This window comes from Fulmarus glacialis, unplaced genomic scaffold (assembly GCF_000690835.1).
Source record: "Fulmarus glacialis isolate BGI_N327 unplaced genomic scaffold, ASM69083v1 scaffold697, whole genome shotgun sequence".
NCBI lineage: Eukaryota > Metazoa > Chordata > Aves > Procellariiformes > Procellariidae > Fulmarus > Fulmarus glacialis.
Window position 1 is genome coordinate 8,446 of NW_009223590.1, and position 22,028 is coordinate 30,473.

At 43.0% G+C, this 22,028-nt stretch overlaps 1 protein-coding gene across 1 annotated transcript; it reads right to left on the reverse strand.

Annotated features, from left to right (window-relative positions):
- Positions 1–528: 528 nt before the first annotated feature.
- MARCH8 (membrane-associated ring finger (C3HC4) 8, E3 ubiquitin protein ligase) lies at positions 529–21,530 on the reverse strand. Its single transcript, XM_009581824.1, has 6 exons — positions 21,462–21,530; positions 11,389–11,468; positions 10,251–11,084; positions 8,119–8,299; positions 3,900–4,047; positions 529–1,466 (listed from the first exon to the last, which is right to left on the reverse strand). The coding sequence occupies exons 1-6, from the start codon at positions 21,528–21,530 to the stop codon at positions 1,162–1,164; spliced, it is 1,617 nt and encodes a 538-aa protein (XP_009580119.1). The 3' UTR covers positions 529–1,161.
- Positions 21,531–22,028: the final 498 nt, after the last annotated feature.

A 22,028-nucleotide genomic window follows, 5' to 3' on the forward strand; every position in this document is an offset into this window, starting at 1 on the left:
CCACTTAATGCAATATTTACTTCCTAGACTTTGATCTCAGCATCTCCTCTGACAACGTGAAATTCTTGGGTAATTCACACATGACACAGCACTAAAGAAGGAAAACCAATTTCAGCTGTATTGACTAAGTATCTTTTTTTTGATAACAGCTCACATTTTTACCAATATAGCAACAAACCCTTTGCCAATGGTTTGGAATGAAAGTTACATCAGGTATGTATGTGTAGGTGCGTTGATGGTTTGACCTGCTGAAAAAAGAAGCAAAACCAATCCCAAAACAGAGCACTGAAACCATTACGCATTGAAAACGAACACTGTACACATCCACCACTCCCCATACACAAGTCACAGGTGCAATATCCTTTGAAAAAAATTGCTCTTCAAAGGAAACCAAAAGAGGCAGAGTTTTTTAGTGTTAAGTTCAGTAAGATAATGTGGGCATGTGTTGGAAATCAGAGGTTGGAACTTTTTTTAATTTTTTTTTCTTATAAGGCAAAAGGTTTACGTTCCAGAAGAACAGATGGGGTAAAGAATGAAGAAATGTTTTGAAAATGACACATTCTTTCAAGTTTCATTCCAACTTGACATACATATTACAAAATAAAGATTTTTAAAAGTGCTATATGCTTTGTAAGTCTCATCACAATATGTAAAGCAAAATTTTACACCTGCTGCCTAAGACAAAATGTTAGTGGCAGTGTTAGCGGTAGACTAGACTCTAGCTCTCTCATTTCCCTCAATGTCTGGGACAACCTCCTTCATCACGCTTAACGAACAAACAAACAAACAAACAAACAAACCCCACTCTACACATATTCCAGAATCATTTAGAGTCATCTTCTAAAGTAACAGACTCCATGAAGTTGACGACAGTTCACTAGCGGCTTGCTTGATAACCAAACCCAAGGCTCATTCTACCCAGTATCCTGTGGCTCTTTGATCAGCCAGTACGAGAGACAAAACGTTGAGAGGTATGCAACCATGATGACATTGACAGATATGCCAAAGGGATTTAAAAAAATTCCAACAAAAAACAAATGTAAAAAAATTCATCCGCCAGCCCTCAGCTGTTAGCCGATTTTAAAAAGGTAGAGCAGTTTGCAGTAAACAATGATATTTAAATCCTCACGGACATACAGAAACAGCCCTCCAACCCAGCAATCAGACGTGAAGGATTTCTGCAGCACAGTCTTCTGGCTCTGTGTAATGTGAAGAGTTTGTGTCTGAATGGTGAACCCCAAGCATTTCTTTACTTTCGAAGTTTGGCTCCATTAGTGCAGGTTTTTCAAAAATATTCTTTTTGCTAGTTTCCGGACAGTTTTGTACATATATTACTCGGTTATAAGCTTTAAGTCTCTTCCACAGCTGTACGTACACTTTGCATTGTACATACATGAACAGAAGTCCTCCAGTGAAACCAATAGCCACAACCACCAGCTTAGTCCAAAATGGCCACTCTAGAATCCCTGGAAGAAAGAAAATAAAAAAAGAAAAAAGAAAGAGGACCTGGTCAATATTGGCTGGACTACATTGGATCTCTCAAAAACATCCTGTAAGGAAACTGTCACAGAGTTTGGGCCATGCAATCTATTCTTATTTTGTTATTTTTCTTGTTTGGCCTTTTTTTCCCCCCTTCAAGTCAAACACATGCAGACTTCTACTTCACATATCACATTTGTTCTCACCCACCGGAGGAAAAACAAAACAATTGATTCTCTGTGTCTGCGCCCTTGTGCGGCACAATCATAAACAGAGTCAAGGCAACAGCCAGTAATATGTTTAGGTCTTTTTACACCTGTTTTTAAACAAAAATTGGATCAGATGATGAAAGGGATTCTATGGCATGGTTTCCTCTTCATAGCAGGAGACTCAACTCAGTGACCCAAGAAGTCTGTTCCACTCTGTGATCACACAGTACACGGAGTCATAGTCATTAAACTCAAAAGGGAATGATTGTTACCACCTAGCTTGACATGTTTGTTATGCAGACCACTTTTATCTGCATCAGACCCAGTAACTTGTAGTTGAACTAAAGTGTCTCTTCTGATGCAAAACTGCAAGCGTTGGAGATGCTGAAGCATTCTGGCAAGCTTACCCTCTGTCATTAAAAATGACCACCATTACTTTTCCTGAATTTTTCTAGCTTGAACTTTTAGACATTGGATCTTGTTACATCTCTATCAACTACTTTTAAATGAGAGACTATTCATTTTACACATCTTCCGCTTACATAGGTCCTGTATCCATCCAGCCTCTCTCCTCTTTAAAGATAAGCGGCATCACAAGATGGATATGAAACCATGCTGAATCACCCACTATCAGGTTTCTCAGAGGATAAAATCATGGCCTTCCAAGTCTTCAAAGTTTTTAACGAGATACAGACCAGTGTTCTTTTGGAAACGCATGGTAGCGTGGGAGAAATGAAAATATTTTAGTCCCAAAATACAAAGGGCACGGCAGCGTGACTACTGATGAAATCCCACCCGTGATTAATACCTGAACCTCTGATTCACAGGTGAGCCATCTGATGCCATCTGTAGGCAGTGATAGTATATGCTTGCCCCTGTGCAGACATGAATGTATACCGCCACACACCCAGCTCATTACAGCACTCCTCAGATTTCAAATCCAAATGAAGGGAGCAAAGAAGGCACTATAACAAGTACTAAATATTCCTCCTATTCATGTTCATCTAATACATTTATTGGCTAAAATAACCTGGAGATGATAAATCTTTGACAGCATATGCTTTTCATTATCATGTGGAAACCTTACACCAAAAGGCTAACAGTTTTCACCATACATGGAAGAGATGGGGTTGGATGGAACAGAAACTAGAAGATTTCATTCAAAGCAGCTTCCTGACTGAAGTAATGAACAATCAAATTACAGCCCAAATGAGAAATGACAGCAAAACTGTTCAGTTTGAAGTTGATTCTGCTCTGAAGAGACTGTAACAGCTCTGTGGATTTGCAGGTTTACGGATGCTCAGCTACCTCCCCAGAAAAAACCAGCAAAATATTTTCCACCTGCATGTCTAGTTGGCATGCAATGCTCTGTGAGCAAGGACAGCTTGCCTTCTAATGGCTCCCAGCCTTGGTAGATACCCCATCCCTTCTATCCCCACCTTCAGGGACAGCTCAGCTGCCCGAGAAACAGTTCTGTGAAAGCTGCAAATTTGCAGCCCAGCATACCCAGGTAAACAGATTCCAGTTTGGTAAGTTTACAGCTGGCATACTAAAGAAAACCTACTATTCAAGCAGTTAAGACACCCCTGCAGCGGTGAATTGCAGTGATCCTCATCTCAGTTGCGTGAATTGAAGTCCTAAGAATCAACCTGAACTTCCTCTGCTTTAGGCAGAACCAGTCATAAAAATTTCTCCAGTCTAACACGGCTCTCACAGGAAACTTGTGCTAACCCACCTCACATATGACCGAATAGAAAGAAAACCCTGTTGATTTACTGCAAAGATTTGAATTTAGGTTCCTCTTACTTCTTCTCTTTTTAAAAACTGTTCTGGTTTTGCCCAGTTAGAAGGTAGCCATAGCAGCAAACAAATGCTTATGTCCTTATCTGCTCAGGAAGTGTTCCGATTCAAAACTAAATTAGCTAAGGCAGCGCAATTTTGTGTCTGGCTGTGGATTAGCTCTCATATCTGTGCCTTTCACAAGTGCAAACTAAATTGACTTGAAATAGACTTAAAAAGCACTCACAGATGAATTTACACTGATTTAACTAAATCATTTTAGAACTGTGCTTTTAAACCAACCCAACCTCAGGCTAAAGCTGACTATCTAAGTATAAACATTACCTGCACACTCATGCTCTGCATCCTCTCTGCATTCAGTATAAATAATTATTCCAAGAGAGTAAGTGGGAAGATAAGCAAGTAACATACCAGTAGTCTGTCCCTGTTTAATCTCTTCAGCGGTCCTGTCTATCAGGACATAGAGAGACCACACAACGCAGGTGATGGCAATGATATGGAATGTTACAGAGCACATGATCTTCCTCCTCTCGCTGGCCGTCATCTGCAGCTTCTCCCACTGGCAAGAAACCCAGAAGCAGAGCAAGAGATTAGGGTATTTACTGTAGTTACTGGAGAGTATAAAAAGAGAACATTGATAAGAACAAAAACCAGGCAGGAGACCAGTTTCCTCCTAACACGGATTTTAAAAGTCAGACGGCATTATTGCTCTGACCACAGCATGTGTGCGAGGGCTGGCAGCTCACCCTGCTGTGCCGGGGAGGACCTCCAGTGCTCAGCTCCGATCCGGAGCCGCAGCACAATGTCATCGCACCCTGCTTACCCACACAGGGGCAGCTCCAGCACAGAGGGACCCTACCAAGAGGCCTTGTGCAGCACAAGCAAAGCTGGTCCCTTGTGTGTTCCCCACTCAGCAGTGGGTACCCACAGTCACAGCTGAGCACCGTGAGTGGCACAGGGTACCCTTGCTCAGGCAGGCATTCAATAAAACACTGCAGTAAAAGTGGCACATGATCCAACTGACCAGTGCGTGTAAGACGTCTCACGCTGAGCTCTGTTAGAGTCCCTTGGTGCACAGTCAAGGCTGTTTAGCTCTCAGCTCAAGGCTGTTTAGTTCTCACCTCCTACCTCTGTGGGTTTCATTCAGTCTTCACATATATTTAACGCTACTTACAGCAGCGACACCCATATTTTATTTTCAGTGTTTCTAGTGCACTTAAATACATGTGCCCTAAGAACATACAGTAGAACTGGGGTGACAGCTTTTGTAAGTGAGAGGATGCAGCAAATTAAATCCCCGGACTTGCATCTATCAATAATGTTTACACAGCCCAAATAGTACCACAAAGTCAGGTCGCTGTCATTTAGGAAAGATACAAAGAAACTAGACATTTATTATACATGCTTCTAATATGCAAGGAATTGTTCAAAAACAGCTGTTATTTTTTTTAACTAAGACACCCAGAAGCTTTTTTTTTTAATTATTTTTTGGCAATTCCCCCTATGTATATGATGAAAGTTTTCGCATGTGGGACACAGATCCCTCAGCATATCTGCTTGGAACAGAGAGTTAAGATGGGCTTTTCTCACACTGTCACAAAATATATGCTGGGGTACATAAACTTCTCATACCTACCTATGTGTTTCTAGAGAGGTGCATTTGATGTCTCCTAAAATAATTTGTAGAAAAAGAGGATTTTGAAAAGGAGGAATAATGTGGAAGATAATGAGGATGACCTGACTGGTATGATTGAGATCACCCGTTATGTTGAATTATTGTTTCCACTGCTATAAATACAAGAATGGTTGAACCCTGAAACAAAGCCTTTGTGATCCTCTCTGTCTTGCCAAGAAACAATCTCTTTGGCCAGTCCAAGCCACATCTCCAGTTCTGTGGGCATGCAAATCTCATCATGGCATGACAATTGAAGACTTCCAGCAATGACATGCTAAAAAGCTATATTCTTTCAATCTTCTTAGAAAAAGATTGGACAAAACATTCCTTTTGGATGTTGGATTTTAAACAGAAAATTGTTTTTGCATCTAAACAAAGGTATTTACTTTTGATAGAAAGTATAAATTAATTAATTAATTTTGTCAAAAAGTAAGCATGTGAAATCTAGTTGTGAATGCTTTTACAGAGTCGTGAGGACTTGTGTTTTGACTAATTTATATTTCTCTTTTCTGTTCCACAGCTTGAGCTCCTCCACTGGACAATACCTCCTGTGAACAGCTGGCTCCACAGCCACCAAACCAACCCACACCACCTCACCTCTCCAAGAGGTATGACTGCACAGCAAAAGAGAAGATATTCTGCAAACTATGCACTAGCCCAGAGAGGAAACTAGCATCTGTAGGTCCCTGCTGCATTATTCCGACGACACAGCAGGCGGCATTTCCCAGTTAAAATAGTCAGCACTTCTGGGTTTTTGAAGTGGTGTTAAAACAAAAAATTCAGAAGAAAATTTAGATTTCTTCTTTTTTCCCATTGAAATTTTAAAATGGAGCATCCCTCTCTTTTCTCCCCTCATCTCTACTTGAATCGTGACACGTTTTGTTTCTCGTCTTCTTCCCTTAGTAACTTAGTGTTTGAACAGCCCAATGCTGCGATACAACCTTAACACGCTGAGGAAGTTTAATTCCATTTCTACCCTACAGACAAGCACAAGCCCTGTTATTTGTCCCATCCTGTCCATAATCACCAGTTCCAGACTGTTTTCTCCTGACTGACAGGATACCATAAAGGCTGAGTTGATGATACAGAGGCAGCTTATCTTCTGGCTGCAGCTGAACCCCTAAAAAGACTCTTTAGATATATTTGAGAGGTAAATTCCTTCTTCTCCTTCTGTTTAGGGCTCTGTCCCTACCTCCTGGCAGCTGGTCTCTTTCCCATAGATGACATGTTCAGATATAACTAATGATGCCAAGTGACTCATTTCTGAAGGTGCCCAAAAGCTTTTACTCACAGGGCACAAATAGTCAGAAAATGTTTCCCACCCACTCCAGGCAGAGAAAGCACAGAAAAAACAGCAGCAAATTACCAACTATAGCAACTCTTTTTACTTGAGATCCTCTAGAGTAATTTCTTTAATGTCCTATGGCTGGGCTGTGCAAAGTATTGTCTATGATGGCCAATATTGCAGCTGAGAGGTACTACACTCTGTGCCAAGGGGCTACCAAGGAAAAACTTGCAGTTCTTAGGAGGCAACGATTCACCACAGTCATAAGCAGAGGTTGTCCTATCAACTGGACACGCTAAGCTATATGCTTTGCAGACTGTACATCTTCGTAAAAAAGATAAAAGGTGTTTGAAATCGACTCTATTTTCTGCGAGGAGTCACTTTTAGGAATTGGACAAGTTCTCATAACAGCTTTCGGATGGCTGCAGTCCAGAGACCCCACCCTACATGAATTAGGCTCATCATAATTGAATTTAATGTTTCTCATTTATTCTAGTTCCAGACTGAGGTTATTGTTATTAACCTTTTCCATGTTGGTAGACGTGGCAAGATTTGTCTGTGCTAAGAATACCAGTGCCTTCCATCTCAAAATCCTGATGGTAAGGACCAATTGAAATGGAAAGCTCGGAGGATGTGGGAGATCAAAAAGGACGCAAGCACAAAACTGGCCTTACAATACAAGTAGCATTTAAGTACCTATACTTTAAGTCACCGGATTTATGAAAAGTACTTTTCTATAAAATAAAAATACAGGTTCTAGCAACTCGAAGCACTAAAACCTAGTCATTCACAGTCTAAGAAAAGATAAAAATGAAAACACATTTATTGGTGAATGGCCTCAAGTTGCACCAAGGGAGGTTTAGATTGGACATTAGGAAAAATTTCTTTACTGCAAGAGTGGTCAGGCCTTGGAACAGGCTGCCCAGGGAAGTGGTGGAGTCACTACCCCTGGAAGTATTTAAAAGACGTGCAGATGAGGCGCTTAGGGACATGGTTTAGTGGGTATGGTAGTGTAAGGTTGACGGTTGGACTCGATGATCTTAGAGGTCTTTTCCAACCTTAATGATTCTATGATTCTATGATTCTTCTTCTACTTACACTGTAATATTTTCACTAAGATAGGTTTGCTCCTTTAAAAAGGAAAAAAGCTACAAATTTTAACCAAATTACACTCAGAAAGTGTGATTTAAAGTAAGTTTAACCTCAAATCCTCATATTTTCAAGAGAACTTAAAAGCCATGTGGATCTTGGAGCAGAAAACTAAAGCAGATAACAGTAATAGAAAATTCCATATTTAAAATAAACGTGGATAACTGCAGAGCAAATACTTTTGTGCAGCAGCTCTAAAATGTAACTGTAAAGAAAAAAATCACGTTGCTGCATGCACATATGTATATGTGTGTGTGCATGTTTGTACATTTACACACAGAGAGCTGCCAGACTTAAATAGCTAACTCTCAGAGCTGGATTCACTGATGTTGAATTTGCCAGGCTGAGTGTTAATTTAAATCCTTTTGCACCAATACAAAACTGACCAGACTTACTAAGGAGCCACAGAAACGTGATAAATACGTGGGGGTGCTGCGGGTTCACAGGCAAGGTCAGCCTCTTTTCAGAGCGGATCTGTGCTTAACAATGCATTTCCTTGGGGAAGCAGGTCTTGCGCCTACCTTTCGCAAAGGCTTCAATTTTGTCTCCATGATGAACTCATACTTGCACAGTTCACAGCATCGCGTATCTGAGCTCTTGATCCATTGCTGCAGGCAGGCTTGGTGCACAAAATGAAGACTTCCCGTGCAGTGACAGGGGGTAATCAAAGGGCTCTCATCATCTCCTTCACAGTGACATATCCTGAATCAGAAGCAAAGCTGCTCATTAAGGGAAGAGGAAGCAGAAAGGATGTGGAAGAGGCATGTAGTATCTGTGATCACACATGGTTGTCCACTGGGGATCCTGAGACATACATATCAAAGGAATGTGTTCCATAAAGGAGCTAAAACTAAAGAACTCCGTTTCTGCGCAAGCACATACACAGGCACAAAATAACTGAGCACAGACACCGCTAACTAGACAGCTGCTTTCTAACAGATGAGGCGGGCACACACAGCCTGACAGAAATGCAGTATCCAAAAGAAAAAACAGGGTAAGAAATGACAACGCTTCATCTAGAACAATAGCGCTTAACTGAAAATTGCATTTAAACAGATCAGACAGCACTTCCCAAGACAAAATGTGCACAGAGAGGTACAGCTACTCATGGATTACGATCAGAAACTTCTGTTCTGCTTCAACCAATGGTGAAGCAGTCCACCCCAGTATCATGAAGAGTTAATTTAGACAGCCTGGATTTTGCACAAGAGAAGTGACTATTTCTAGTGCCAATTGCTAAGAGACAGATCCACACTGCAAAGCTACAGCACTGAATCTCCCCAAAATACACCTACTCTAAACAGACTAATGGTTTTGCTCTCCAATTCTTACTTTGCAAGAGCTGCTAAGGAAGCATCAGCTCTGCAAAATTCCCCATTTCCCTCACAGCCCAACTGTGCAGACAGCAAGAATACCTGATATAGTGTTACTACCAGGTGCTGGCATTTAATTTCCAGCTTCAATTTATGCACAACCCTTGGGTGCATCAAACATCACTAAGTCCTTCTAACCATGTGGAAGAGGTCATGAATTGAAAGGGGGATGGTAAGGAGCTCAGGGAATGAATATAAGTTACTAAGCATATGTGAAGTACGTCCTGGCATGCTGCCATCCCTGTCTATTACTGAAATCTCTTACTGATGTGTAGCATCTTGCCTCTTGCGACCTTGCTGATAGCTGGCAAGTGGAAATGAAGGAGTGGGTGGATTACAACAGCTTCTTGTTGATGACAAGCCAATTCGGAACTAGATTTTGCTGGTAATGAGGGGGGAAATCAAATAATATTGGCAACTAGTAACAAAGCCAGCTTCAGAAAGTTCTGTCAGGGAGGAGGAAGATTAGGATAGTGAAACACTAGGTAGAGGGATGGGACATTTGCTCCTGTATTTGGTGACTCCTGCTCCTCAGCCACATTTTGGAGCTGGGATGGGGCAGACTTGCAGACAAGTCACATAAAGACAGTCCAGAGCTGCCTGTTCCTACCACCTGTGCACATGATTAATCCTCTGTAGTTGGAACAAGGACACCCATCCTTTTTGGACCTCACTCTATGGACATCACACAGGCCCACCACTAACACCCAGCACTCAGATCCCCCTTTCGACTAAGGCATCCAGAAAGCCCTTTACAAACAAAAGAGTGTGGTGGGATACAAACTGTGAGGAAAAGATGAAAAAAAAAAAAATCTTAAGCTATATTGACCTGATCTCAGAAGCAATTTTTAAACAGTCTGTTTTCCTTCTTACTCCCCACCCTCTGACCAAACCAGCAGTGACTATCAGGACAACACATTGCTCATTAAAAGCTAAGACATGTTCAGCTTGGCCTTTAATACGCGTAGCTGATTCTCTCATGATATTCCCCATTTGGGCACTGAAAAGAGAAAAATACCATCTCAGAATCCCAAACCTGAAACAAATTGCAAGAGAATTTATTTGACTCCAAAGGAAATTCTTTTGTTTAGTAGCCTTGTTAAGTGCATCAGAGGGGTGCAGGACAGCAGAGAGAAGGCTGCATGCTTCAAATCGCACATATTAAAGCAAGATGTCAGGGTGAAAGAAAAGACAGAAACAGCACAAAGGCAGGGGAAAGCAGAACGGTCACCACCGCACATGGGAGGGCTCGAAGGTAGGCGGTTCTCTGGTAAACCAACCTGCAGGTATCCCCCGATGTGGACACAGGGGAGAGAGGGGGGAATTTTTCTGAGAGGGGGGAAGGGCAGTCAAGGTCACTGTCCTTCTCAACTGAACAGAGCGGCGCCCGCTGCCCTTTTGTTTTCAATTTCACTGAGGTGCTGTCCTCAAAGACGTCATCGTCTCCCGTATCATCAGAGCAGAAGTCCGTGCTTTCCACCTGCACGCTGGAGGATTTCTCAGCTTGGAAGTGACTGGAATAGCTCTCCAGTTCATGGAACTTATGCAGGCTGCTGGTGCTGGAGGTGTGGGAGAAGGAAAAAAGGTAACGCAACAGTTTTTTGCTCCTTGAGGTGTCATGGTCCACTTTGTCCTCCAGCAAGGGGATATGTACAGCGCTGTGATTCTCTGCTCCTCCTGATGCACTCGAGTAGTTGGAAAGGGAAGGGATGTAGGAGTGCTTAGAATTGCTAAAAGAAAGAGGCCTGAGATTCAGTGGTTTCCTCTCTTTAAGATGAAATTTGTTAATCCTTAAACACTGTTCTTGAGTTGGGATCAATTTGCCTTCTGAGCGTGTTCGCTCCACATAGTCAAAGCACTCACTGGTGCTCTGCGCCTTCTGGTCCACGTCATTGAGGGACTTGGAGAATTTCAGAGTGCGGGTGGGCTTTACATTCTTAGCAGACCTGAGTGCCTCGCCACGGGAGTTTCTCTTTGCTGCATGTAACGTGTCCTGACAGATTACTGTCACAGTGACCCCTTGTGTCAGAGGGCTCTGGCAGTGAGGATTTTTCAAGACAACAGCAGACTGCACTGGACTGTGATGACAACACTCAGAAAACACTGCACTGGAACTGCATGCAGAACAGTGGAATAGAAGCACAGAAAGTAAAAAACAATTACATAAGAGAACACATATAATTAAAAGTGAAGAAATGAGAATTACGGCTAGTGTGGGAATGGCAAACATAGCAGGGCCAAACAGTCAGTGGGATTCAACGAAGCAGTGTTAGACAGCAGTCGAGTCAAACAAATGGATGCTTCATACGGGAACCCCACATCGCTTACTTCCCCATACATGTGCTTTTTCAGTTTTGTTTTCTCTTAATTGGAACCTCGCACGAGCCTCACTGTATCCATGCAAACAACACACTTTACCTGCAGATGTCCTGGTTGGATGGTGTAACAGAAGTCCGAGAGAAGCTATGAGGGGCAGAGATAGAGGTTGGACTTCCAGCCTGCAGTGAAATTCAAACAAACAAACAAACAAAAAGCAAGTCACAAGTTGGAAGAGTTCGGTATGCACAGCAATCACCTTCAGGGTTAAACACAGCGTATGGAGTCAGATATCACTCCACATCAGCTATTCAAGGGCTAGTTGCAAGAATGTGGCTTTATTGTCAAATGCTAGAAAGGGAGGTCACACAGCCTCATCCTTGGAAAACTAGTAATAAGAACAGAAACGTTTTCCCCCAAGGTCAAATGCAGCCATCTCTGGAGCGGAACCTGCCAGCTGTCAAACATTGCACAGAACAATAGCTCAGGAAATGAGCAATGCTACAGTAATTAGAGTAATTAGATGGAGGTGTGTGTATAGCCTAGTCAGAATTTAGCTACCACATAATAGCTAATCCTTCCACTTATAATGATGACAAGAGATTAGAGGCTTGTGGTTTTTTTTTCACAAGACAGAACCATCAGTAATTCAGTAACTCAGACACTATTTGGGGACTTATTTTCCGTACTAGCATATGCACATGAGCACCATCTGCCAAACCAGAGCATTCCCTGAAGTACTCTCTGTACTTTGCAAGGCCTTTCATCCTGCTTTTACTCTGGCAGGATCTTCCACCTACTTGGAGAAGAGGTGTGGCAGCAGTCACATTCGTAAGACCCAACAAGAGCACAGTGAGAAACAGAGTAACTGAAGAATTCAGAATTCAGCTGAACTAACTCAAAAAACAAAGTTAAGCTCTTGGCATATTTAACACTTAACAGACAAGCTTCTAAAATCAGTATGATGAGAACGATCGTTGTCTCAGAGCTGGGACTCCATGGGCTATTATTACAGGCCTTTTCTGCCGCTATATTCTGCGGGTCAGTAACAGAAACTTCTCGACTCTTCCTAGAGGTTTTGGCGAGGAGGAGGCCTGTGTTGATAACCTCGTAATATAGAATCTTTAAACCTGGTTCTCCCATGTTCCACAGCTGCTGGATAGGCTGTGCTGCTCACCCACCGCTGCAAAACACTGCTCGCGTTGCAAAATTCAAACAAAGGCTTCCAGCTCTTTTGATCTGCAAAGCAAAGCCTGAAATCCAGGAAGGAACAATGCAATCAGCAGAACAACAGAAGTGTCAACACCACGCTGGGCTGCACAAAAACCAGCACAGCCAGCACAGACCTGGGCCAGGCAAGTGCACAAAGCCAGACTAGGAGAGACCTCAGGTCACGGAAGGTGTGTTGCCACAGAGGCAGGCTGTGCCCAGCCCTGTACTTCAGCTTGAGACACCAGAGCTAGCTCAGTCATCACTGCTTTGAGGATCTCTGGTCATGGTGCAACACACACACAATATCTGTCTCAGGTCTCTTCAATTCGATACTTGATTTATTAAAAGCCCCTATGGTATATTTAAACAAGGCCACTGCAGGCTTTTACACTCTCATAGCAAAAGCAAGGTTCCTTGTCACACAATACACTCCTCGAGAGAAGATGGGTATACTAGGATACAGATGCTACTTTATAAATACAGATACAACGATCATCTTCCGTGTTACAGGACTCATCTGTTAAGGTTTTGTTTCTCTAGCCAACAGCCCTAGTATCTGGCCTCACATTGGGACGTCTCAGGTGCACCAAGCCTGAAAAAACAGGTATCCATTTACAGCTGGGTCTGCAAGAGTCGAGGGCAAGACTCAAACACACACCTCTGGATCCGTAGCAAGACACTGTAACTTATTTCTCATCCTACCCAGCTAGGTACATGTATAGAATAAAAAACAAATGAATAACCTTGGGCCAGAAAGCAAACTGAACTATGTTATGATTGTGACAAAACAAATTAAAGACTTAAAGATCATTTATTGGCTTTATCCTGGAAACTACGGTTCTTTGCATTTTACACCACTTGCACATGTTAATGATATAGGATGCTGATCATACAGTGAGGTGCATTCAGGTATTACTTGGAAATTTGCTCTCTATTTGACGCTTAACCTCACCTAAAAGCAGGTACATCTCTGATTTCAAATCTTTAAAAAGAGCTTGTGCAGTAATTACTTTTTTGTAAAGAAAGACTGACAAGTTAGTGAAAGACCTGACACACTATAATCTGCTGCTACAATTATGCAAATGAAACTTAATCAGACTTAAATAATGAATTATTTAAAAAGACATATTTAGCAATCTTCTAAAAACAAAATATTGAACTAGTAAAACAGCATGTTGCATTCTGCCATGGAAACAGAGCCATATATTGTTGGAACTGAAGTCAAAAATCAATTAATAAATCTGTCCCAGGTTTTATATTATGAGCAAATCACAGAAGGTAACCTGCTTAGAATGAATCCAATCTCTCTACTCCTTCGCTTTAGCAATGAAGCTTTCTAAAAAAAGATAGCGGTATATATGATGTGACAGTCTAATAGCAGATGACTAGTTTCAATGATCCAAAATTTCCCTTCCAAAACCATGTTGCTGGTTCCTTGATCCAACTGCCTCGCACCAAGACAGTGTCAAAGTCTCGCCACTTGGGAAATCAAAAGGCTGGGACAAACAAGAAATTGTGGAATTTCATTTGCATTTCAAGCTTACTATTCTGTTTCTAGATGCCAGCACTGTTCAGGACAGCTTGCAAAAACCCCACATCTGAGGCACATTTCTTCTTCCTCCTATCTTCCTGCTTCAATACAGGAGGTCCTTTGCTCCATCTTTATAAATAATGTAAATGCAACCAAAATATGAACAGAAGTTAACACACTTGGAAAGGCACCACAAAGTGGAGCAACAAAATATTGGAGGAAGTTATGCCCCACTCTCGGTTTAAGCTAACGTAAGCTGTCACTACCACCAAAAGCCACGGTTCAATGAGCCTCCAGTCTCTCAGTCCATCCTCCTTTCCTCCCATGCTTTTTGCTCATGAAACTATTTACACAGCATTGCAAATCAGATTAGGATAGGGAGGTGAAGTAAAACTAACCACTCGTTTTACTGAGCTTTTTTAATGCCAGTCACTTCCCCAGCTTCAGCTGCCGGAGGAACATCAGTCGGATAGAGCAATGAGCCTCTCATGGTGAGGCACAACTCACTGACAAGAGAAGAGCACAGTAAAATGCAAGCTGCTGCCAACAGCCCAAGAAGTAAGTTCTGTCAGTCCTAGAAGCAGAGGTGCATGCAGCTGACACTCACCAGTCCCCACAGCTCGCCTGCGTTTACTGACTCGGATACAGCAGCTATCAGGCAGAGAGGTGCCACAGGAAAGAAGAAACACTGGCAGCCTTGGGCCAGAACAGGGCAAAGAAGAGGCAATGTGATAGGTGAATGCAACAGAGAGGTGGATCCAGCTAGCTTGGAGCTCTGAAGAGGCTGGGAAAATAAGCTATCAAAGCCTTCACCACTCTCTAGCTTCTGGCACGCACACCATCCTTAATGCCCCAGTCTCTCAAGTAGCAGCACCTTTGGTTGAACTGGCTACTTATGATGGCGACAGTAGTAGTAGGTTTTAAAGCACTCCTTGTCATAGGATGTTTCTGCCGTGCTCATCATGTGATGCATAGCCCAAGCCTTGACAGCCTGAATTTGACCGTTCTAACCCCAGAATCACTTGCTTGAATCTCTGTGGACTTTCATGCCCTTCGGATGGAGGAATATCACCTCCAATGACAAGCCTTGGAGCTATGTGCTAGTGAGTTACCCTGTATAGCCAAACTGGTTGCCTAAAATAGCTCAGGACTAAAGGTCAATAGTTAGTTAATTGTGTATATTGACATTCCCATCTAATGCAATTCAGTGAGGTCACAGTGTGGCCTTCTGCACTGGTGTTTAGATAATCACAGCAACTCAGAAGGCAGCAATCCCTGGAAGCCTACAGCTCTCTGGAGGGTTGCCATCAGGAAGAAATATATATGTGTGTGTGTGTGTGTGTGTGTGTATGTGTGCATGCATATATATATACACATGTACATATGTATATATATAATGTGCTGCCATAGCTGGTTGTTCTCATTCTGCCCCCACTCCATGAACAGCGTGATCTGTTGGTAGAAGAACTCAGCCTTTTCTGATTACCTACTTGTGATTACATGCTGCACACCAAAACCCAAAAAACCTACCCTCCTTCAGAAAATAAAGTCATCTTTGAAGTAAGTCATAGTGAACATATCGATGGCTTGGGTATATTCCAAGATAACCTGCTTATCTGAGATGGCACTTCTGGGTATAGTTGCTGTCATCTCACTCTGGGCTGCACTTCAGTACTAGCAATTATATCTCATTTTAAAGAACAGGGCCTATCACATTCTAAAAACCTTATTAAATTATTCATTGAAGGTAAAAAGTTAGAAACAACTTAACTCCAGAAGAATTCCTCCACTGACTGGAAGCAAAAAAAGGTTTTCCCCCACACCTGCAAACTTCGTCATTTCTAGGTGTCACATGAATAGGAACAATACCATGGACCTACTCTTTGTGCTACAAAAACACCTAGAAGTCTCAGCTAAGGACCTGGAACTAACATACTAATACACATTTAATAATGGAGCATACCTCTCCTTTGGGTAGACAAAGGGTTAGAGAAAAGAAGCACAATTTTAAGTCTTTTACTCAGGAGGAACTGCAGCACAAGGAGCTTCAGACAAACACAAATTTAACAATAGAGCAAGGAGCCAAACACTGCACAACCCAAATTTCAACCTGGCATTTTGACTATGGGTTTGCCTTTATTTTACACTGTGATGAACCCATTTCAAAACTATGCTCTTCTGCTGGGCTAAAAAAAAAACCAACCAAAAAACAAGAGAGCAATAAAAATCCTAAAAGGTAGCTGCACCTGCTGTCAAAAAGACTGATGCTAAAAGATGTCTCCAGCACCACTAGACCATTGCAGCAGTTTCTGTCTGCCTCCCTTCCCTGTAAGAACAACGGGAGCACAGTGATAATCTTCTCCACTGAGCCAACTCTACCTACCACCAGTCGCTCTGGGGATTAGAGACACAGCTAACCATAGCAGGTGTTGGCTAAGTGGAGACATCTCCCACTGCCCTGGAGTTGTCCTGTCCCAAGCACAACCAGTGAAGCCCACTACCTTTAATGCCCCCACCCCTGGCCCCAAGCAATCCCCCTGCACTGCGATGCTTTTTCAGCACGCAGATCACAGTGCTGTGATCTGCAATGGGCCACTGGGAGTTCTGTTCAAATCAGATTTGTCTCTGCTGGTATTAACACATCACAATGACGAATGTGGCAGAAGCACATGGGAAAGAGACTCAGAGGGACGGTTATCACACCCTCCGTTTTAGAAGAACTCATTGCCAAAGAGCTATTTTATCTCTCTCACATAGATCCTATTTAAATGTGTATTAAGAAGGCAAGGCTGCTGCTAGACATGGACATGGCAGGTACTTAACCTTGCATGGTACTTCTCCAGAGGCAGCGAAAGCCCCAGGCTCTGCTCCCTCCTCAGTTTACACCACAGAAACCAAGACCAACCACCCCATACCTGTTCCTATGGCAGGATCTAGATACAGACAGTGATCTAGGAAAGAAAACATCAGTGATGGGGGTCTTGTGAAAAAAGGCACCAAGTGCCACTGCAGGGCGCTCCGTAACTAACCTGGCCAGTCTTCAGATAGGGAAAGGACATCTACAAAGAGCCCCAGGGAACCTGACTCTGTGCCACCGCTGCCCCATTCCCCTCCCCTCCCTTTGACAGGGGCAGCCCCAGCCCCGCCTCATTCACAGTGGCAAAATTCAGTTCTGCCTGCTGTGCTGAGCCTGACTGAAGTCAGGCAGGGAGGTCTCGATTAAACCCAAGGGACACATCCATCATTTCTCTCAAGCCACTGCAGAACAAATATAATTGCTTGGCTCCAGCCATCCACCAGGATGCAACATATTTGTGTTTTTATGCTTTCAGCAAGTGCTGTGTTCCACATACACGTTGGCTGATGGCTCTTGCTAAAGTGCACTGCAGCTGTAAATCTCCAAAGCTCATCTGTGGAACAGACGTGGTCGTTTCACTGCACGCATGCCAAGGGAGGCCTCCAGCTGAACTAGCAGCAGTGCAACGAGACCAACCAGCCGTGCCGAGTTTACTAACCTGACACTTGAGATAGCCAGAACAGGCCACCTACGGACAGACTGGATGTTGTGAAGGGCAGACAGCCCTGCTGACAGGCTGTTTTTGAAAAGCTTTTCCTAAATACCAACATGGCAGGATCAAACGTCAGTAACTTCTGGTCTTCTCCATTAAATTCTCCCTACCAGACTCGTGCCATTTTGACTTCCAGTGCATATTAAAATCAAGTGTCTTTAGCTGGGATAAGAGGCATTATTAGAATGGACAGTGGTTAAAAAAATGGGGGGAAGGGAAAAGATGTGAGAAAGAGGCATCTGAAATTTTCAGGATGATCAACTCCACCATATAATTTTGGCAACAACTCGATAGGAACCGGCAGTCAGCTGCTGGAAGAACTTTGTTCCGTATGTTATATAATGTATATGACTATAATTAAAATTATGTCTAGAAACTAGGAGCAAAGCTGAAGTCAGCTTCCCCTCATTCTTCCTAAGGAAATCTAAAGGAGGATTCTGGCAGGAACTTCCTCTAGAGATACCAAAGCCAAAGGCACTAAAGAAAGCAGGCTATCTATCCTTTCAAAATCACCCCAAGCATAATTCAACCTGCCTATAGCACACTATTAATGTTGACTAAACCCAGTAACAACTACACAGGTTCTGCAGGGAGAAGAAGAAGAAAAAAATATGGCCCTTTGACTTTAAAATCTTCCTCAAAATACCTTGAGTGGACTAAGGGAACAAAAAAGGAAAGGAAACTCCTTCAGGCTCCTCCTTCACAGGGTGCCCTCATACCTATATGAAGTACGAATGCAGCCCCGGGAAAGGGGATTTATCACAGCACAGGGAGACTGTCGCACTCCTTACCAACATGACTTCACCGTGCCCCAGCATGAGATTACTTGCTTTTGTGGGTGGGGAAAAGAACATACCTTAATCTTCACACTACACAATTTTTCCTGTATTTTCCTTTTGCCAATAGCTCAGTAGAAGGATTTTTAAAATTTTTTTAAACAACTTCTCTTTCCAACCTGAACAGAACACCTTTGAGCAGCAGTTCTTTTCAGTAAGCCTTGGTCATCTGATAGACTACAGGATAGCTAAGCTCTGCGACTGAAAAACCTGGACTGCTTTTCTACAGACGAACGCTCACTGAATCCATCAAAGCTTCAGGCAACAGTGGATATGTGTATTCATATGCTTTTCTAAATCTGTTCCAAGCTGATGAACAGTGCAAATGGATTTTAAATTTCATAGCAAGCTTAGGCTACCACTTTGCATCTGCACTGGCTGCCATTCAGCCCAAGAATAATTTAATACTTGACAGTGTGCTTCTGCTCAAAAGATAAAACTGTACAGGCCTTCAGAAAAGACAAAGCATTTACATTTTTTAAGGAGTGCACTTTTGATTCCTTTGCTGTGATCCCAGTATTAGCATTTTCAAAGTTTACCCCTTAGAGAGCCACGAAAATAAGACTACAAAGCGCTTCCCCACTATGCTAAAATCAGCCCTCCAGAGCAATCAGATGACAGGAACAGCACACAGATGACCTGAAGATATTTCCATATGTCACATCATCAGTTTCAGGATATATCAGACACTTTAAAGCTAAACAATATTACTAATTTGAGGATAACTGTTTACAGATCAGCTTTGTTAGTGACCTTGTTTAATCTGCTTGTAAGCACAATTCCTTTATCTAAGAGCAGAGGGCATGAATTACCACCACTGTGAAAATCCCTTTTTTAGCTGCTCTCAGTGACTAGCTGTGTTTTAGGGTCAATTTAATCTATATTTAGAGGACGAAGCTTCTGTAAAGCTTAATTATTTCTCTGTGTGGCTTGTATGATGAAGGCACTTACCAGTGAACGGTGGCTTCTTGGCCCAAATGCTGGCTTAGGGTAACAAGTTGAGATGTGGATCTGGGCTGTATACCCCTGTGCCCATCGGGGCTGTTTCAGCCAGCATCACTGTGCTTGAACAGGGCAAGCTGGGAATCGGGCCGTATCCAACTCCCATGACTAAATCAATTCAACCTGCCTTGAACGCTACTTTTTTTTTTATTTCAAAACAAAGATAGAAAAGATTCCAGAAATTCAAACGTTTCATGTGGAACAGATTTAAAAGGAGTGTTTGAAATATACACACCAAAAATCAAAGAAGGGCCTGGAGGAATGCCACATCCCCCAGCGTGCAACAGACTGCACAAAACCTAATGGCACCATATGAAGATCCTCCTACATCTTATTCCCTACTCCTTTTTCTGCTGCTTCTGACCTCCATCCCTATCCAAGTATTCAGGTGATTGTTTTTTCTTGGCCTGGCCACATGTACTAGCATCCCTTCAGCTTCTCTTAGCATCTGCCTCTTGGAGAACTGCCCTTTTGCCCCTTCCTCCCAAGGGACGGCTCCACCTGGCCCCAACACTTGGGGTCTGTGTTCGGAGGGGTCCTGCTACCTCTTCCAGCTGATCTCATTTTCAGTGGCACCATCTGCCTGCCTCCCTCCTTGATCACTTTTAGCCCTAGGGCATTGCTTTCCTTGGTCACACCAAGTAACACAGCATCCTCTCTTCGCTAGAGGCTGAGTTCTGACTCAATCCTTTCCACTCATATTGCACTGTGCAACTGAGAGCAGTGGAAAGATACACAGTAATAACCACAGCGGGTTCATAATGACATATCAGCACCAGAAAGGCTTTGAATGTAGTGTCAGTGCCAAGCGTTTGTAGCAGATTTGCTACATTGCTACGCTGTAAGCTAGATTTGGGTGAAAAAATAATAGCTGAAACAGTCATTTCCAGGAAGCATGATCATTATTTCTGTACACACACACACACACACACACATATCAACATATGTGGAAATGCAGCATATAATTGATTAAACTAATCTTTGGTTAAATAGCTCCTCTTAAAATGGTGTAGTATCAACAAGCTCTGAGGATTTCAGAAAGGGCTATACAGGCACCCAAGCATTTCCATACTTTTACCTTTACATGTATTCAATCTGCCAGGTTGTTATACCATTCTAAACAAAAATAAAAGGCACCTTCCTATTAAACCTCAGAACTAATGAAAAATTTTCCATGTACTTAAGCTTCCATGCAGCATCCCACTACTATAATCTTTCCTGTTTTGTCCTACAAATTCCTTGCAACAGCTAACCCACCTGTAGACTGCAAAATAAATTGTTGCAGCTTAGCACTGAACTGCCTGGATGTACAAGGCAGCGTTTGGATGTATGAGGCAAATCAGGGGACTGATTTCACTGATGGGACTTCCACCTCTGTGCTGGTTTTGGCTGGGATAGAGTTAATTTTCTTCATAGTAGCTAGTATGGGGCTCTGTTTTGGACTTGTGCTGAAAACAGTGTTGATAACACAGGGATGTTTTTGCTATTGCTGAGCAGTGCTTACACAGAGCCAAGGCCTTTTCTGCTCCTCACCCCACCCCACCAGCGAGGAGGCTGGGGGTGCACAAGAAGCTGGGAGGGGACAAGGCTGGGACAGCTGACCCCAACTGACCAAAGGGATATCCCATACCATATGACGTCATGCTCAGCATTTAAAGCTGGGGGAAGAAGAAGGAAGCGGGGTATGTTTGGAGTGATGGCATTTGTCTTCCCAAGTAACCACTACACGTGATGGAGCCCTGCTTTCCTGGAGATGGCTGAACACCTGCCTGCCGATCAACCGACGAGTTTTCTCACTTTTACTCTTCCAGTTCTCTCCCCCATCCCACCAGGGGGGAGTGAGCGAGGGGCTGTGTGGGGCTTAGTTGCCGGCTGGGGTTAAACCACGACAACCTCTTGCCCTTGCTAGAAGCTATCTCCAGAGTGGAGTAAGTGCACAGAATGGATCAGACACAGAGGCAACAGAGGAGCAGTAAGAACATCAATACCTCTGGGAAGTTCATGTTTGCAACCAAAAAGTCTCACCCGTTTGAACTGGCAAAGCTGACTTTTGCTCCGCTTGAGAACTTCAGCTTTTGCAATACGCAGCATCATGTTGAATGTCTCAGTGTTTCAAGATGGATTGAAATATTGATGTCTCACTTGCCAGCACTCCCAGGGAAAGTTTTGCCAGAGTGCAAGGTCCTTCCCACTGCACTGCCACACTACCAGTTCTCAATAAATCAAGAATGAACTGTGCAGCTTCGTATGGGTACCAAACTGCTGCTGCCAAAAGGCTTGTTGTGCCGAATTTCAGACGCTCTGGGAAAAGTACAATGACACTTAATGATAAAACTACCATCTCTGCTGAACAACGCCTGAAAATCCAATTAAAGATCCCTAAGAAGAAAGAGCCAGGGTAGGAAGGAACAGGCACAGCCCCATTTTAGAAAAGCACAGATGAGAAGTTATCCTCACATGGTATTTATTTCAAAACCTTTCTGTGAATGCACATTTTCTGATGCTGAATGCAAAACACAATCCCGCATCACTCCACGATAACAACACCTTCAGCTTGGTCAATACCTTGTGCACTGGACAGCTGTCCTGCTC

Bases quoted from the DNA above. Each gene is read 5' to 3' on its own strand.
- MARCH8 (XM_009581824.1), bottom strand. From the start codon at position 21,530: ATGATGCTGCGTATTGCAAAAGCTGAAGTTCTCAAGCGGAGCAAAAGT. The intron at 4,048-8,118 runs GTAGGCGCAAGA...GTTTCTTGCCAG, and splicing joins AATTGAAGCCTTTGCGAAAG to TGGGAGAAGCTGCAGATGAC. The intron at 1,467-3,899 runs GTATGTTACTTG...TCTTTCTTCCAG, and splicing joins TAAACAGGGACAGACTACTG to GGATTCTAGAGTGGCCATTT.